This window comes from Scyliorhinus torazame, chromosome 12 (genome assembly GCF_047496885.1).
Source record: "Scyliorhinus torazame isolate Kashiwa2021f chromosome 12, sScyTor2.1, whole genome shotgun sequence".
NCBI lineage: Eukaryota > Metazoa > Chordata > Chondrichthyes > Carcharhiniformes > Scyliorhinidae > Scyliorhinus > Scyliorhinus torazame.
In genome coordinates this window covers 210436581-210455851 of record NC_092718.1, presented here as the reverse complement: position 1 = coordinate 210455851, position 19271 = coordinate 210436581, and the positions used below count along the sequence as shown (strand labels likewise).

At 52.3% G+C, this 19271-nt stretch overlaps 1 protein-coding gene across 1 annotated transcript in view; it reads right to left on the bottom strand.

Annotated features, from left to right (window-relative positions):
* LOC140386942 (multidrug and toxin extrusion protein 1-like) overlaps window positions 1–19271 on the bottom strand; it is an 82943-nt gene that overhangs the window by 23325 nt on the left and 40347 nt on the right. The window contains exons 6-9 of the mRNA XM_072469855.1: window positions 16470–16514; window positions 6089–6186; window positions 3393–3490; window positions 694–807 (exon numbers count right to left, since the gene is read on the bottom strand). Of these exons, the coding sequence (XP_072325956.1) occupies window positions 694–807; window positions 3393–3490; window positions 6089–6186; window positions 16470–16514 (355 nt within the window). The remainder of the gene's footprint in view (window positions 1–693; window positions 808–3392; window positions 3491–6088; window positions 6187–16469; window positions 16515–19271) is intronic.

The following is a 19271-nucleotide window of genomic DNA, read 5'->3' as shown; positions in this document are numbered from 1 at the left end:
TAACTAGGGGTTACTGGGTTACGGGGATAGGATAGATCCGTGGGCTTGAGTCGGGTGCTCTTTGTAAGGGCCGGTGCAGACTCGATGGGCCAAATCGCCTCCTTCTGCACTGTGAATTCTATGATTCTATGATTATGATCATGGCTGATCATCAAGTTCAATACCCTGATCCCGCCTTCCCCCCATATCCCTTGATCCCTTTAGCCCCAAGAGCTGTATCTAATTCATCCTTGAAATGACACAATGTTTTGGCCTCAATTACTTTCTGTGGTGGCGAATCCGACAGATCCAGCACTCTCGGGGTGAAGAAATTTCTTCTCACCTCAGTCCTCCCGCTCAAACCCTGCCATATTATTCAAGAACTCTTGGAGCAATAGGCACATTGGGATAATGACCTTTAGCAATGGGAGATCCGATGGCCCCTGATGGATGGTTCTTCTGCCCGTCTGTTGGATTTTTGGGGACAGATATTAGATAAGGCTGTTCTCCAGAAGGGGTAGAAGTGGCCCGGAGGCACCTCATCCATAAGGAGACTTTGAATTTGCCTTGGGCTGTTGGCCTGAGGGAAACTTGCATTCCCCATTTAACGAATTAACTTGCATTTAGAAAGCCCGTTCGACGACGTCGGAATGTCTCAAATGTGTTGGAAGACGAGGAGCCGAGAGATTTTTGAGGAAGGGACATTCCTTTTACCTGCTAGGAAAGTTCCAACTTCGTAGGTCCACCATTCAATACAGAGCATAAGCATGCTGGGAACTGCCAGCCTCACAAAGTTGCCCCATTCCTGCAGGCAGTCAGTAGACCATCCTAGATTAAAAGAATAGCGTTACCGGCATGATACAGGAAGGCCAAAAATGCCCCCCCCCCCCTTTCAGATTTAGCGGGAATGAAAGTGGGATGGCAGAACGAAAGTGCCCTGCGTGCCAATTTGCCACATCTATCCCAATCGATTTTCCCAAGGACAGGGAAAGAACAGAGAGAATTTTTCCGCTCACCCATGCCTGAATTCAAATTCGACCATCTGCTGTGGTGGCATTTGGGCCTGGAACCCCAGAGCAGTGCCGTGGATCACCAGTTCACCAGGCCACAGGGAGGAACGGTCAACCTCCTTACCGGGTGGCTTGAGGTCATTAAGGAGCTCGTTAAGAGCTCACCACCTGACTTCGAGCTTGGGTTTCCTCCGGGTGCTCCGGTTTCCTCCCACAGTCCAAAGACGTGCAGGTTAGGTGGATTGGCCATGCTAAATTGCCCTTAGTGACCAAAAGAAATAACGTTAGGAGGGGTTATTGGGTTACGGGGATAGGGTGGAAGTGAGGGCTTAAGTGAGTCTGTGCAGACCCAACGGGCCGAATGGCCTCCTTCTGCACTGTATGTTCTATGGGGCGAAATTCTCCCCCAACGGCGGGATGCCCGCCGACTGGCGCCAAAGCCGGCGCAAATCAGACGGGCATCGCGCCGGCAAAAAGGTGCGGAAGTCTCCGCATCTTTGGCGGCCTAGCCCCAACATTGAGGGGCTAGGCCGACGCCGGAGGGATTTCCGCCCCGCCAGCTGGCGGAAATGGCGTTTGTTGCCCCGCCAGCTGGCGCGGAAATGCGGCGCATGCGCGGGAGCGTCAGCGGCCGCTGTCAGTTTCCCCGCGCATGCGCGGGAGCGTCAGCGGCCGCTGAAAGTTTCCCGCGCATGCGCAGTGGGGAGAGTCTCTTCCGCCTCCGCCATGGTGGAGGCCGTAGCGGAGGCGGAAGGGAAAGAGTGCCCCCACGGCACAGGCCCGCCCGCGGATCGGTGGGCCCCGATCGCGGGCCAGGCCACCGTGGGGGCACCCCCCGGGGTCAGATCGCCCCGCGCCCCCCCCCCAGGACCCCGGAGCCCGCCCACGCTGCCTGGTCCCGCCGGTAAATACCAGGTTTGATTTACGTCGGCGGGACAGGCAATTCCTGGGCGGGACTTCGGCCCATCCGGGCCGGAGAATCCAGCGGGGGGTCCCGCCAACCGGCGCGGCTGGATTCCCGCCCCCGCCCAATCTCCGGGAGCGGAGACTTCGGCGGGGGCGGGGGCGGGATTCACGGCGGCCAACGGCCATTCTCCGACCCGGCGGGGGGTCGGAGAATGACGCCCCATGATCTCATGCAGGCGGGCGGCCAGTAGGAGCTCTGTGACGCTGACCGGCCCTGACCTGGGGGAAACAGGGGCGGCAGCGGCGAAATAATTTGATTTCATGCAAAAAAAGTGGAAGTGGGGCCATTTTAGTAACCAACCAGTTCCTTACCCTATTCTGGGTCCCAGCTCTCCATTTTCGCTGGCCCCATTAAACATGAAGATCCTCTCGTTGTTTTGACACGAGGCACAAATGACAAGCACGGTATTGGCTGCTGTTCCAGGCCAGACTCCTGACGTTAATCTCAGTAATTTTGGAAAATCTAGGCCAAAATAGCTGACAAGAACATCAGGAGAAGAGAAGGTAGGAGCAAGGGAAGATCATTCAATCCATTCGGCGCAGCTCAATATTTAGGCCTTAGCTACGTCATTAAGTGGGTGTTAATTTAATGATGTACTTCTCCAACACGTCTTTTCACGAGTGGTTTCCTCTCGTAAAAGCAAAAGGCCCTGACACAGGCCATTCTGCTTGCCCTCTCAGTTGGAGAATGGCGTGCACTACTGTGTAAGCACGCTGCTGCTGTGCGACTGAAAGTGAGAGGCCAGCGAAGTTTCTACTTTCAATCTGCGACTTGCACCCAGCCGGCCAACTGAGTGCCCCGGGCCCAGAGTTGCCAAGATGAACCGTTGGAAAATGCCTGCGTGTCAGATTGCCCTGGAGTGCTGAGAAGTTGAGAGTCAATCTCCAGGCCACTGCCTGGAACTAAATTCATTAGGACATTTTGAAAAACGGCGTTGTCTTTCAAAATTTCCTTGAACGCATTTGGTTGTGAGTTATAAGAAAAGTTGGAGATGGGGAAGGGCCGGTTGACTGAAGTTGAGAATCGTCCAATCAGGTAATTAGGAAACGCACTTCTCAATCAGCGTGGGAAACGGTGCGTCGTGTCAATGGGGCATACTGGTGGGGGCGCGGCAGTCGGTGTCCATGTGATTGAACATCCAGGAATACATCCAAACAGCAATGGCAACTCCAAGTGTGTGTGGACGTCAGGTGGGGAGATCGCGGAGCTCAGCGGTGAGGCCCTAATATGGTTGAATGTCCTGTTAAGACGGTAACAATTTGCACGTTTGAATCGTGCTCACTTGTGCAAGATAGAAGCCCAGTGGGAAACGTGCCCCCAGAGAGTGACATTAGGCGAGGAGGGGGAAGGAAAAGATGTGGGGGTGGTGGGCGGAGAATAAATTAAGAAGTCTTTAATAGGAAAGCAACAGTGCTTACAAATAGACTGGAAATTACCTGTCCATGTTCCGACGTACAACTTCTTCCATCGAATGTATCCAAACAGGAGAATAGCTTGACAGTACTGAGAGACAACATTGGCAGCAGCCGAACCTCTGAGAAACAATATGTTTATGCGTTAAAGGCGGCCTCTGATGGATAACAACTCAGTGAAAGTTTAACTGGGTTTTAAACATTTTTTGGGCAGCACGGTGGATAGCACAATCGCTTCACAGCTCCAGGGTCCCAGGTTCGATTCCGGCTTGGGTCACTTTCTGTGCGTGGTCTGCACATCCTCCCCGTGTCTGCGTGGGTTTCCTCCGGGTGCTCCGGTTTCCTCCCACAGTCCAAAGATGTGCAGGTTAGGTGGATTGGTCATGCTAAATTGCCCTTAGTGTCCAAAATTGCCCTTAGTGTTGGGTGGAGTTACTGGGTTATGGGGATAGGGTGGAGGTGTTGATCTTGGGTAGGGTGCTCTTTCCAAGAGCCATTGCAGACTCGATGGGCTGAATGGCCTCCTACTGCACTGTAAATTCTATGATCTATGATCTATGATCTAAACAGACTAGCACAACCCAAGACAATGCCACACTTCACTTTCAGCTCCAGAAAGCTGTACATGTAATCCTGGGGGCCTCCAGTGATGGCCAGCACAACCACACAGAGCAGGAACTCAACATTCTCGTGGTTTTCTGTCTCTCACAGTCGCCACAGCCCATGCCCGGGTCCCTGGGAGCATATTTAAAGAAGCAGGCCTTCCCCATCATTTTCCCCATGATGCACGATCAATTAAACTCGAAGATGAGGTTGTATCACAACTGAAGGCTTTAATAGACTGTTCCCCAGCAGCTTCGGTACAAACAGCCAATGGTAAGCTGCTAGGCTTACCCAATGGTCTACAGCCTCTCGGGTACTGCAATACCTGATACTACCAGACCCCAAATTCAAATCCCATTCTCATTTGCATTTTGAACGCTGAGAAATCCGTGTCAGATTGTTGGTGTTGGTCCGCGGTCTGAGTCCACCATGGTGCTCGGCACAGCCTCTGGAGGCTGCCGCGGACCAAGAACCGGAAGTGCGGGGGTCCGTATACGCAGCCAAAGCTGCGTGAAGCTCCCCCGGGTCCCTGCTAGCCCCCAGAAGGTAAATGAATCGCCTTTTATTTTTTGCAGGAAACTGGGGAGTGCAATGCCTGCATTTTGACCCCAACGTGGGGACACAGCCCCATTTTGGGACAATCCAGCCCCTTATCTTTATAGTTTGAAATATACAGCTCCAGAAGTAAACAGCATGTGGCTGGCCATGTTTATGTTCAACTAACCTTGGGGGAATCTGTATTTCTTGCCCTTGCTAAAACAACTTGTGAGCATAATAAGGTTTTAGCTGTTTGGTAGCAGCATTTTGTTTACATTACCCGACCTTCTGAGTTTTGTTCAAAAGCAGTGTTAAAATATAATCCAGCATTCCCATCATGCTTTAGTAAGTGCCTTTTCTTTAATAGCAACTAGGTATTAATGTATTCTCTAAGCGGGCAACCAATCCTCACATTAATGTCCTTCTACACCAGTATATTCTGGTGAGCACTATCTACTCAGCCTCCAAGGCCTTGACATCCATCCTAAATTGTGGTGCCCAGAATTGGGCACTAAATTCCAGCAGAAGCCCCAACCAGAGAGTTAGGACTGTTTTGTCGGATTTTCTTACTTTTGCAATATCCCCTCTATTTATAAAGCCCAGCTTTGCTTTGATCAGCTGCTTCACCTTTTACAGCCAACACCAATGAGGGTGTATAGGAAAAATAAACTAGGAGTTAAATGAGGAAGGAACACAGAGTACGTTTAAAAATCTGCATGTGTGAGCAGCTGACAGCTCACTGCACAGGTTGTGTGGGATCAGATTTACTGGTGGGCGGTCCGACCGTCAACCCCTTACATTCCATCTTAGGGCAAAACCACTTTCCCCCCACAGCAAGTACGAAGAGTTCTTTGAACCACGGGCAGCACGGGGGTGGGTGGCGGGGAGGGGCACAGTGGCTAGCACTGCTGCCTCACAGCGCCAGGGACCCGGCTTTGATTCCGGCCTCGGGCGACTGTCTGTGCGGAGTCTGCACGTTCTGCCCCGTGTCTGCGTGGGTTTCCTCCGGGTGCTCCGGTTTCCTCCCATCAGTCCAAAGACGTGCAGGCTAGGTGGCTTGGTCACGCTAAATTGCCCCTTAAGTGTCCAAAGATGTGCAGATTAGGTGGGGTTACGGGGTTGCTGGGATTGGATGGGCCTAGGTAGGGTGCACTTTCCGGAGGGCCAGTGCAGACTCGATGGGGCGAACGGCCAGCTTCTGCACTGTAGGGACTCTATGGTTCAATGGAGTAGAAATGTGGAACTGTCTCTTTCGAAGCCTGTGGAAGTTTGGGGGCAATTTGAGCTTTCATGATTACGACTGATAGGTTTTTGTTGGGTAACGTGGGTAAATAGAGTTGAAGCAGACTCCCATCATGGTCAAATTCATTGGGCAGAACAGGCTTGAGGGGCTACATACCGTCCTCCTTCAGGCAATTCTGCAGCTCATTTGCTCACTGACCTCCTACAGAGTGGGGGGGGGGGGTGGGGGGGGTGGGGGGGGGTGGGGGGGGGGGGGGGGGGGGGTGATTCCAAGAGTAACCTGGAGGGAAGGAAAATCACAAATCAGATCATTCGTTTGGACAAAGAATGGTACTTACGGCACTCCCAGCGTCAGCACATAGAGCAAGAGGTAATTCACTACGGCATTGAAGATGTTGGCAGTGAGGCCAGTGAAAACCTGCGGCAGAATAATCCCCTGGAGTGGGAACAAAGCAAAGTTCAGTTCTTCTCGACACTGCCCTTCAATCACTTCAATAGAAAAGGATCTGGATAGGACATGGTGGCACAGTACATTGAAGCTCCTGACACAGGTTGCATTCTCTCCAGTACACATCTGATCTCAGCCACACTGCAGGCCGCTTGGGGATGGTGGGGGAGTGGGGGACGGAGGAGGGTCGAGTACAGGCCGGTCCCCTCCCTTACACAGGAGCGAATAAAGATCCAAGGTTGCCTTATGATTCCTGGCAACTGATGAAGGAAGCAGCAATGGGCAAGGGACCAGGCAGTGGGTCTAATTGTGGTGCCGACTAAGGTTCAAGCAATTTCTTGCTTGGTGTGTGGCAGGAAACCAAAACTAAAAGAGGGCTTTGTCCTCACATTTAAAAAAACAGAGATATATTTGCCCTTTTATTCGTATCTTTAATTCTTTGGATGTAACTTAAGACTTTGGCCAATCATGCAAAGAAAGGACTTGCATTTATAATAATAATAATCTTTATTGTCACAAGTAGGCTTACATTAACACTGCAATGAAGTTACTGTGAAAATCCCCTCGTCGCCACATTCCGCCGCCTGTTCGGGTACACAGAGGGAGAATTCAGAATTCCCAGCTGGTACGGAAATTGAACCCGCGCTGCTGGCCTTGTTCTGCATCACAAACCAGCTGTCTAGCCCACTGAGCTAAACCAGCCTAAAGCAGCTATTGTGACATCAGGGCGGGGATTCTCCCCTACCCGGCGGGGCTGGGGGTCCCGGCGGGACGGAGTGGCGTGAACCACCGCCGCGGTCCGGCGTCGGGCTGCGGGGCTAGGCCGGCCCCGGAGTTTTTTGCGCCACCGGCCGACGGGGAAGGGGCTTGGCGCCACGCCAACCGGCGCCGAAGGGCCTTCGCTGGCCGGCGCGAGTTGGCACATGCGCGGGAGTGCCAGCGTGTGCTGGCATCATCCCAGCGTATGCGCAGGGGGGTTCATCTCCGCGTCGGCCATCGCGGAGGACCACAGCGGCCGACGCGGAACAATAGAGTGCCCCCATGGCACAGGCCCGCCTGCGGATCGGTGGGCCCCGATCACGGGCCAGGCCACCGTGGGGGCACCCCCCGGGGCCAGATTCCCCCGCGCCCCCCCTGTGGACCCAGGAGGCCGCTCGCGCAGCCAGGTCCCTCCGGCAAATACCTGGTGTAACAAACGCCGGCGGGACAGGCCGAAAACGGGCCGGAGAATCGCTGGGGCGAGGCTGCCGACCGGCACGGAGCGATTCCCGCCCCCTCCAAATCCACGGCGCTGGGGATTCGGCAGCCGGCGGGATTCACCACGCCTCCCAGCAATTCTCCGGCCCGGCGGGGGGTTGGAGAATCCTGCCCCAGGACTTCCCAAAAACGCTTTACAGCCAATCAGATACTCTCAAAGTGTGCTTACTGTGGCAATGGTGGGGATAATTTAAATTGAATCGTAGAATCCCTTCAGCGCAGGTGGCCCGTCGAATCTGCAGTCTACCCAGGCCCATCACCCCCACCCCACCCTATCCCTGTCACCCTGAGTATTGATCAAGGCCAATCCACCTAACCTGCACATCTTTCGACTGTGAGAGGAAACCGGAGCACCCGGAGGAAACCCACGCAGACACGGAGAGAATGTGCAGACTCCGCACAGTCACCCGAGGCCAGAATTGAACCCGGGGCGCTGTGAGGCAGCAGCGCTAACCACTGTGCCACGTGCCGCCCTGTCACACATTGAATCGGCTACTTTTGTACATTGCTCCAGATTTATAAATGAGATCTGATATCGCCATCTTATACTTTCATCTGGGACACGAATGTGCACACATGTGTGGTGATATGCATCAATGTAAATGCATGTAGGCTACTTAGACACTAGAGGGAGCACCAGAGACATCACACACACACTCAACCAATAGATCAGTTAGATAGGAGGCGACCAATGGACATTCACGATACACACAGAGGTGACACGACCACAGGAGGGCATTACACCAACCCATATATAAAGGACACCACACACATGATCTGCCTATTTCCAGCGGAGACAGTCAGTGCGTACAGACACAGAGTTGATTCAATATTACACCCACCACGTGGATTGCAGCAACTGGTTAGTCAGTCTGGGTAGCTATAGTAGGATTAGCAGTAGTGTCGAACCCGAGTATTAGAAGTGTTAATAGTTTAATAAACGTGTTGAAGTTATCTCCACGTCTGAACCTTCCTTTGTCAAGTGCACCACAAGGAAGCCGCTTATGTTACACCTACAACATAACAAATCATGGTACCAGGACTGAGCTGTTTCAATCCATATAGCCATACCTCAGCGTACAGTGACAACCAGCAACGATACCCAGGCAAGATGTTCGAGATCCGGCTTCCGCAGCAGCTCCAGTGCCACGGCGATCTCCGCGAAAACTGGCGGGTACCCTGGCAAATGTTTGAAATCTTCCTGGTAGCAGCCAACCTATAAGACGTGGCCGATGCTGAAAAGACAGAGCTTCTCCTCACCACCGCCGGTGCCAGAGCAGAAGAAATCTTTTAAAAATTCAAGTTCTCCAAAGGGCAAAACAGGAGTGACTTCCAGGCAGTCCTGGACAAATTCGGCAAATACTGTGAGGAAAACACACTCCAACCAGCAAGAAAAGGTAAGAGAAGCGCCAGTACTCACCACGAGGCTGTGATCCCGGAGCAGAGAACAGTTTTGATCGGCGGTCATCTTTCTAAAGGGACTGCAGTTGCGCAGTTATGCGAGAAGCACACAGAACGGGAAGGTCCGTTTGAGCATGCGCAAGATGCCGCGCATACGCAATCACGAAAACAGCCATCGGTACAGGAACAGCGAATGCTTCCTACATATGATCTCACATGTGTCATGACGTCAGAGGCCCCGGACCACGCCCATTTAAAGGGGAAACGTCCCAAATCAAAGAAAAAATCTTTTAAAGCCGTAAAACAACCTTCTTTCAACTGGAATGTCAGCACAATGCTTCAAATCGAACCAGGAAATGAAATTAACCTCCGAAGAGCCCTGCAACAAGCAGTTACCTATGCCCAAACCGATGATTCCGACCTTGAACACTTTGAAACCGACCATTACATTTTCTCTGGACCTCGCGAGCCCAATGCCAGCTCCGATGCAAACAGTGATGATATGGTCCTAGAAGACAACGACTCAGACGAACCTTTCACCTTGGGAGGCTACCCCAGTACCAAATCCGAACCGCAACTAGACGTGTTGCACATTGGCGACCCCGACGACGAATTCTTCGGATTTGAGGATCTTCAGCCCAGCAGATATGACATCCCGACTCGTGAGTGCAGGATTATGCTGCAGCCTGAAACCAAGAGACAGAGAGCGGTACAAGCCCACAGAGAGTGGCCTGCTGCCACACAGAGCGCGGTCCACGCACCGCTCAGGGTTCCCGACTCCTCGAAAGAAGACACGCAAGACTCCACACCGCAGTCCTTGCATGAACAAGAAGTGACTCCAGTGTCACAAGCCTCCGCAGCGAGCTCGTGGACAGACTCCACGATTGCAGAAATACAAGACTCCAGAGCGCAGTCCTTGTACACACAAGACGTGACTCCAGTGACACAAGCCTCCGCAGCGAGCTCGTGGACAGCCTCCACGATAGAAGCAACGCAAGACTCCGATGCGCAGTCCTTGCAGGAACAAGACCATGAGGGTCTAGCAAACTCCTGTGACCAACTAGCGGCAGGCGATGCAAGTCTGCCATGCTCAAGTAAACAGCAAGAAGACTATGACAGTCTACCACACTCCAGTGCACAGCAGGATGACCATGACGGTCTATCATGCTACAGTGAAGAACAAAGCGACGATGACAGTCCAAGCCCAAATGAAGGACAACAGCAAGACAATGACAGTCCACACACATTGTTTGCACCACCAGATGAAGACTCTGACAATTTACCCAACCCAAGTGAACAACAAGCAGCTACTGAGGATCTACCCACGGTATGTGAGATGAGTGACAACAGCATCCCACTTCCCATGCAAGATGTGCAAAGTGACAGACCTCAGCTAGTGTGTACAGAGGCACTAGACGATCACTGTGAGACCACTGGTGACTCTGGTGACACGACAATACTTCCACCCTCATTTGGTCAAATCTCTCCACAAGTCAATGCAATACTGCATGTTCCGACTCCAGATGTGCAGCTTCAAGAAATCTCAGCTGACTCCAGTGAGCCTGCTAAGACTCCAGACAGGGAGCATCAACAAACCAACACTGACTCAGTTAAAACAGACAGGACTCCAGATGGGGAGCAACCAAACGCCGACTCTGATTCACGTAAGCCGGACTTTACTCCAGACAGGGAGTGCAGCAACCTCAGTGATGGCACGCTCAGGGTGACAACGACAGGAGGTGGATCACTTAACAATTACACTGGGTCAGTAATAACAAGCAGCGGCTTCAGTCCAAGAGGAATACACCAATATTCACCACAGCTATATCCACACATTTCTTCCACACCAGCAGTGCAGCCAATGACAGCTCATGCTGGACCAACCCAGTATTCAGGCATGCAGCAGCCAGCAGTCTATGCAGCATCTTCTCAAACAGGCCAGCACTACGGATTGCCCACTAAGGAGGACTACCGCAAGCGCAATCTGCACTACAGACTGAATACCTTAGTTCCAGCCCAGGATTTGCTGCACCCCAGCCTGGCCAGACGGCATATTCCTATCAGATGCAAGGTTCTAGTTTCACACCATCACCAGGTATTTATGCGAGCAGCAATTCTGTTTCCAATTCAACAAACTTCAATGGTTCTCAGCAGGATCACCCTTTCTGCACAGCATGTGGCCAGAACCAGTATGTACAGTCTTATCCAACTTCAACACATGGCACATCCATGACCCCGAATGATACTGTTGTTGGTACCTCTTCAACATCAACACCTTATCAGCTACAAGATGCCATCCAACAGCACCATCACAAACATCGAAAAAAGAAAGGGACTCCAAATCAGACAGCAAAGTGACTTGACCACTTCTTGGTTCCTGTGGTACAGGGACGTTGATGGCGTTCATAACCAAGAGAGACATTTAACCATGATGATTGATGGTTTTTGGATTCACACGAATGATTTGGACTTATTGTTTAATCACTGTTCCCATGACTTGTATATACCTTACCTTATCTACCTGCTCTTTGTTCAATTTTATCAAAGTGTACAAAAAATATGTAACATATAAAAAAGGGAATGTGGTGATGTGCATCAATGTAAATGCATGTAGGCTAGCTAGACACTAGAGGGAGCACCAGAGACATCACACACACACACACTCAACCAATAGATCAGTTGGATAGGACACGACCAATGGACATTCGCGATACACACAGAGGTGACACCACCACAGGGGATTACACCAACCCATATATAAAGGACACCACACACATGATCTGCCTCTTTCCAGTGGAGACAGCCAGTGAGTACAGACACAGGGTTGATTCAATATTACACCCACCACGTGGATTGCAACAACTGGTTAGTCAGTCTGGGTAGCTATAGTAGGATTAGCAGTAGTGTCGAACCCGAGTAATAGAAGTGTAAATAGTTTAATAAACGTGAAGTTATCTCCACGTCTGAACCTTCCTTTGTCAAGTGCACCACAAGGAATGTTATGTTACACCTGGGACATAACAAATCAACATGTGCACACACTCCACCTCCCCCGATTATTCTGTTCTCTGCAGGAAGGCGAGGGTAAGTGCCAGAGAGGGATGGCAAAATAGAATTATCAGGCAACAGTTTGAGAAGTGACGATTTCCTGCTCCATCAAGTCTACAATATGAAGCTGCACAAGACTGAATTACTTCGCAACATAGTGGTGAAACTGTGAAATGGAATAATGGCGTGTACAAATAACCTCAGTGCATCTGAACTACAGAGGGAGGAAAGAAAATTAGCTTGTGGTTTCTTTGCTGCCTGCTTTGCTGTGGCACCCAATTCGTGTGCCAATAATAATAATAATCTTTATTATTGTCACAAGTAGGCTTACATTAACACTGCAATGAAGTCACTGTGAAAATCCCCTAGCCGCCACATTCTGGCGCCTATTTAGGTACACTGAGGGAGAATTCAGAATGTCCAATTCACCCCACAGCATGTCTTTCAGGACTTGTGGGAGGAAACCGGAGCATCCGGAGGAAACCCACGCAGACACGGGGAGAATGTGCAGACTCCACACAGACAGTGACCCAAGCTGGGAATCGATCCCGGGACCTTGGCACTGTGAAGCAACTGTGCTAACCACCATGCCGACTGAATCAGTAGCATGTGTGCGCGTGCTCGTGCATGTGTGCGTTAGAGGAAGGACCCAGACATGGTATAACCTCAGTCAAACAGCCTGTTGACATTCAAGGTGAAGGCAGGCCACTTGCCTGAGATATATTTCAAAGAGCTGGTGCAGACTCGATGGGCCGAATGGCCTCCTTCTGAACTGTAAATTCTATGATTCTATTCTTTGGGAGCTGCAGTTCCCATGGAATCATACTCTGGCGCACACCATCGCGTTCAAACACAGGAACTGAGGAAATTGCTTCTCAAAGTAAAATGAAAAACTCGCTCTTGGTCTGGAAGTGCTTGCTGCATAAATTAACCACCAGAAATGGGAACGTGATGTGGTCCCCCTCCCCCCACCCCCCCCCCCCCCCCCCCACCTATTCTGTTCACCCAACAGTATCCATCCAGCAAATTACCAAAGAAAAATAGACGACGCATAAAAGTGCCGACACTTCTGGATGGAACCTTCCCTCCGAGATGGAAAGAAAGCTCAAGCAAACGAGACATCACTGATCAGTATCATTAACCTCCATCAGTCAAAGAGTGGAATTATCACGATTCTGTGAACAGAGAGTCTGGAACAGTGTGTGTGGGGTGATGAAAAGAAGAAAGAATTTCAATGAAACAATGATCTCAGTTGCTGGACCGCTGTGCTTAATCAGCGTGCTGATGCTCACGGTTCACAAATAAAGCACAGGGTAAGGGGTTTTAGGTGTGAGGAAATGCTTTTAGGTTCAAGGAGTTGTCTCTATATCTTGTCCTCCCCACCAAGCATATCCGAATTCTCACCATGTCCCTCATATCTCTGGAAAGAGATCTTCTAATCGTGAACTCCAACTTAACTGCCTTCTCAATGGCCTTCACTCGTGCACTGTCGCTTATTACGGACTTTCTTCATCAGAATCTTTTCATTTTGTTCCTCTCCCTTTTGCAGCTGAACACTTCACAGTCCTCCCACAACATTGTTACCAACTCCCTTCAGCGAGCCGAAACATCCACTTAGGTGCTTGGTTGCTACGACAGTGCCTTTGGGCCCAGCCACTGGTCTTCAGCAGACGGACAGGGAAACGAGTGGACTTTTGGGCGCGTGTGCAAAATAATCACTTAAAGCTTCTGCTCCCAGTGTCTGTTAAATGGCGAGAGCGAAGGAGGCGGCGTACAGACAAAGCACTGAGGGAAGGCAGCTCTTCTAAACCTGGCAAATGCAGAGAGACATTGGAGGAGGACGATTTGGTCATGGAGGTCAAAGGCTACAGAATGTCGGGGAGGAAGCAACACACCAGAGAAAGGGCGGCAGGGTGGTGTGGTGGTTCGCACTGCTGCCTCACGGCGCTGAGGACCGGGGTTCCATCGACGCCCCAGGTCACTGTCCGTGTGGAGTTTGCACATTCTCCCCGTGCCTGCGCGGGTCTCACCCCCACAACCCAAAGATGTGCAGGTTAGGTGGATTGGCCACGCTAAATTGCCCCTTAAATGGAATAAAAAAATAGAAACCAGAGAGTGCCAGCATTGACTTAGATGAGGGCCACTCCAGTGCTGCAACATGGATGGACACCTGATTGAAGCAGTTCAAGCCGCATGGACATGTAGGGAAGATGAGCACAGGTGTAGGAGGTAACAATATGTTCAAGGAATTTAAGGTGGCATCCGGGCTTTGTCTTTACTTAAATTCAGTGCAGAAGTACCAACCTTCAGCTGCACCTTTACATCAACAACAAGAGCACCTCGCATTTATCCAACAGCTTTAATGCCGTGAAACTTTGCAAGGCACCTGCCATGAGTGTCACCAACCAAACGGTTATTGCGGAGGCATTGGGACAGGTGTTTAGCACACTGGGCTAAATCGCTGGCTTTGAAAGCAGACCCAGGCACGCCAGCAGCATGGTTCGATTCCTGTAACAGCCTCCCCGAACAGGTGCTGGAATGTGGCAACTAGGGGCTTTTCACAGTAACTTCATTTGAAGCCGACTTGTGACAATAAGTGATTTTCATTTCATTTCATTTTCAATTGAAAGGTGGAGGTCTTAAGGAGCGTCTCAGAGGAAGAGACCGAGGTGGAGAAGTTTGGGGAGCTAAATGCCTACGATTAAGCTGAAGGCACGGCCGCCAGTGGCGGAGCGATTGACACGGGGGGGGGGGGCGGGCAGTGGGGCACACAAGAAGTCACAACAGGCAGAGTGCAGATGTCTTGGAGGATTGTGGAGGTGAGGAGGTTGCAGCGAGAGACAGAGGGGTTCAGCCAATTTGAAATCAAAGAAGCCAACTTCAAACACAAACACAGCGGGAGAGATTGTCATTCCTTAAAACAGCAACCACACAACATGGCGAGACCGGCACACTCCCCTTTAAGAGTGATCAGACGTCCGAACATTTTAACAAGGCAAACTGAATAACCTGACAGCGATCGATGACCAGGGAATGGAGAAAATCTGACATCGCGGCCCCCCGAAATCTACTTGTGGGTTCATTTCAGGTCATTAAAAAAAATATTCGTTTGCCTTTTTCAAACAATGGTTTGTCTTTCTTTCGAATTCCCTTCTCTGGAGGCCCACCTTCACCGCAGGCTGAGAGGATAAAAGAGGAACTGGGGGAGGCCATTCAGCCTCTTCTGCCATTCAATGAGATCATGGATGGTTCTATCGACCTGTCTTACCTCCATATTCCTTAATAACTTAAACCGAGCAAAATCTCCGACTTTAAATTATCTATTACTTTATTGGGACACAATTGTCACCCTTTGTTTGAAGAAGTGTGTCCCAACTTCACTGCTGAATAGCCTGGCTTAAATTTTAAGGTTCAATGCCCCCCTTGTCCTAGTCTCCCTCACCAACAGCAAAACGTTTCCAACCAACCCGATTGGCAGAACATCGGGCCCTGGAATTTTACTTGTGACATTTTTTTGACTGATTGAGGTGCGAGGATGACCCCCCCCACCCCATCTTTCCCTCCCTCCCTCCCCCCTGGATGTCCCGGCCTCCAATCTTCTCCTCCCTGCAGGGAGACACGACGCCTCCGCTCGCTGCCTCCCCACAAAGGTATCGCTGAGGTCAGGGACTTACCGGAGGGGCAAACCTGCTCCTTCACTGTGTCACCTGGGATAGTTTCCATTTTCAATATCCACTCGCTACGTGTCCTCTACTCACCGCCAAGAAATTTTTATGAATCTTCTACCCCGATCGCAGCTGAACTTTAAATTAAGGGAAATGAGACTGAAAAACTCCACATACAGTTTGCAGCAACAGTTTGAAGGCATACGGCATGCTTGCCTTCATTGGCCGGGGCATTGAGTATAAGAATTGGCAAGTCATGTTGCAGCTGTATAGAACCTTAGTTAGGCCACACTTGGAGTATAGCGTTCAATTCTGGTCGCCACACTACCAGAAGGATGTGGAGGCTTTAGAGAGGGTGCAGAAGAGATTTACCAGGATGTTGCCTGGTATGGAGGGCATTAGCTATGAGGAGCGGTTGAATAAGCTCGGTTTGTTCTCACTGGAACGACGGAGGTTGAGGGGGTGACCTGATAGAGGTCTACAAAATTGCGGGGCATAGACAGAGTGGATAGTCAGAGGCTTTTCCCCAGGGTAGATGGGTCAATTACTAGGGCGCATAGGTTTAAGGTGTGAGGGGCAAGATTTAGAGGAGATGTACGAGACAGGTTTTTTTACACAGAGGGTAGTGGGTGCCTGGAACTCGCTGACGGAGGAGGTGGTGGAAGCAGGGACGATAGTGACGTTTAAGGGGCATCTTGACAAATACATGAATAGGCTGGGAATAGAGGGATACGGACACAGGAAATATAGAGAATTTTAGTTTAGACGGGCAGCATGGTCGGCGCAGGCCTGGAGGGCCGAAGGGCCTGTACCTGTGCTGTACTTTTCTTTGTTCTTTGTTCAACAATTAATAAATGAACAGCACTTGCACCACGCAAATGCAAAATAAAGCAACAGTACCTGATTCTGGAGGTATCTGATTTCGAGCTGATAAAGGAAGGTTGCCTAGAAAAATAAAACGGAAAACATTTTGGTGACAGATATTGTAGTGGTCTATATCTAAATGCAACTTATGGGCGGAAATTTCCATTCTTGGTGGATGTGTCGCTCGCTCGCTCAAACGAGGAAGACACCCATGCTTAACTCTGAGGAGGAAGGCATTTTGTACCTTCTGCCATTGGGGTAGGGGATTCCTTGCTGGGTGAGGGTCATGGGGAGAGGGAGACCATGCGTGTGGGGGGGGTGGGGTTTGCAAGGTCAGGGGGGTAGCTGTTAGTTCGAGGGTCTTTCTCCCCACCACCACCCCTTCCACACCACACCCAACACCTCTTCCCACCCCAACACCACCACCCCATTCTTCCAACACTACCACCACTTCCACCCTCAACACCACCCATTTTGTCACCCACAACAACACCCCTTCCTCCTCCCTCAACACCATCACTTCTTCCTCCCCAACACACCTTCTGTTACCCCCAAACTACCCCTTCTTCCCCCCAACATGATCAACCCCCCAACACCACCAACCCCCAAACACCACCAACCCCCCCAACCTGCTCCAACACCACCAACCCCCCAACACCCCCCAACACCACAAACCCCCAACATCACCAACCCCCCCTAACACCACCAACCTGCCCCAACACCACCAACCCCCCCCTAACACCACCAACCTGCCCCAACACCACTAACCCCCCCAACACCACCAACCTGCCCCAACACCACCAACCCCCAACATCACCAACCCCCAAAACCACCAAACACCCAACACCACCAACCCCCCCAACCTGCTCCAACACCACCAACACCCCCCAACACCCCCCAACACCACCAACCCCCAACATCACCAACCCCCCTAACACCACCAACCTGCCTCAACACCACCAACCCCCAATATCACCAACCCCCCCAACACCACCAACCCCCAACACCACCAACCCCACAACACCAGCAACCACCCCAACACCACTAACCCCCCAAACACCACCAAACCACCCCCCAACACCACCAACCCCCAACATCACCAACCCCCCCCCAACACCACCAACCCCCAACACCACCAACCCCCAACATCACCGACCCCCAACACCACCAACCCCCCAACACCACCAACCCCCCCAACACCACCAACCCCCCCAACACCACCAAACCACCCCCCAACACCATCAACCTCCCCCAACACCACCAACCACCAACATCACCAATCTGCCCCAACACCACCAACCCCCCCAACACCACCAACCCCCCAACACCACCAACCTGCACCAACACCACCAACCCCCCCAACACCACCAACCCCCAACCCCCCCAACACAACCAAACCACCCCACAGCACCATCCCTCCCCCCCAACACCACCAAACCCGCCCCCCCCCAACACCACCAACCAACCAACACAATTGACATGCAACCACCAACCGGTTTTAACAGTTTTGCAGAACACAAGTCAGTCGACACACCTGTGTCAGCGCTCCCTCAGTGTGACAGCGCTCCCTCAGTGTGACAGCGCTCCCTCAGTGTGACAGCGCTCCCTCAGTGTGACAGCGCTCCCTCAGTGTGACAGTGCTCCCTCAGTGTGACAGCGCTCCCTCGGTGTGTCATCGCTCACTCGGTGTGACAGCGCTCCCTCAGTGTGACAGCGCTCCCTCGGTGTGACAGCGCTCCCTCGGTGTGACAGCGCTCCCTCAGTGTGTCAGCGCTCCCTCGGTGTGACAGCGCTCCCTCGGTGTGTCAGCGCTCCCTCAGTGTGTCAGCGCTCCCTCGGTGTGAGAGCGCTCCCTCGGTGTGACAGCGCTCCCTCGGTGTGACAGCGCTCCCTCAGTGTGACAGCGCTCACTCAGTGTGACAGCGCTCCCTCAGTGTGTCAGCGCTCCCTCGGTGTGTCAGCGCTCACTCAGTGTGACAGCGCTCCCTCAGTGTGACAGCGCTCCCTCAGTGTGTCAGCGCTCCCTCAGTGTGGCAGCGCTCCCTCAGTATGACAGCGCTCGCTCAGTGTGTCAGCGCTCCCTCAGTGTGACAGCGCTCCCTCGGAGTGACAGTGCTCCCTCAGTGTGACAGCGCTCCCTCGGTGTGACAGCGCTCACTCGGTGTATCAGCGCTCCCTCAGTGTGTCAGCGCTCCCTCAGTGTGTCAGCGCTCACTCGGTGTGACAGCGCTCCCTCAGTGTGACAGCGCTCACTCGGAGTGTCAGCGCTCCCTCGGTGTGACAGCGCTCCCTCGGTGTGACAGCGCTCCCTCAGTGTGACAGCGCTCACTCAGTGTGTCAGCGCTCCCTCAGTGTGACAGCGCTCCCTCAGTGTGACAGCGCTCACTCGGAGTGTCAGCGCTCCCTCAGTGTGACAGCGCTCACTCAGTGTGACAGCGCTCACTCAGTGTGACAGCGCTCCCTCAGTGTGACAGCGCTCCCTCAGTGTGTCAGCGCTCACTCTGTGTGACAGCGCTCCCTCAGTGTGACAGCGCTCCCTCGGTGTGACAGCGCTCCCTCGGTGTGACAGCGCTCCCTCGGTGTGTCATCGCTCCCTCGGTGTGACAGCGCTCCCTCAGTGTGACAGCGCTCCCTCGGTGTGACAGCGCTCCCTCGGTGTGACAGCGCTCCCTCAGTGTGACAGCGCTCCCTCAGTGTGACAGCGCTCCCTCAGTGTGACAGCGCTCCCTCGGTGTGACAGCGCTCCCTCGGTGTGACAGCGCTCCCTCGGTGTGACAGCGCTCCCTCGGTGTGACAGCGCTCCCTTGGTGTGACAGCGCTCCCTCGGTGTGTCAGCGC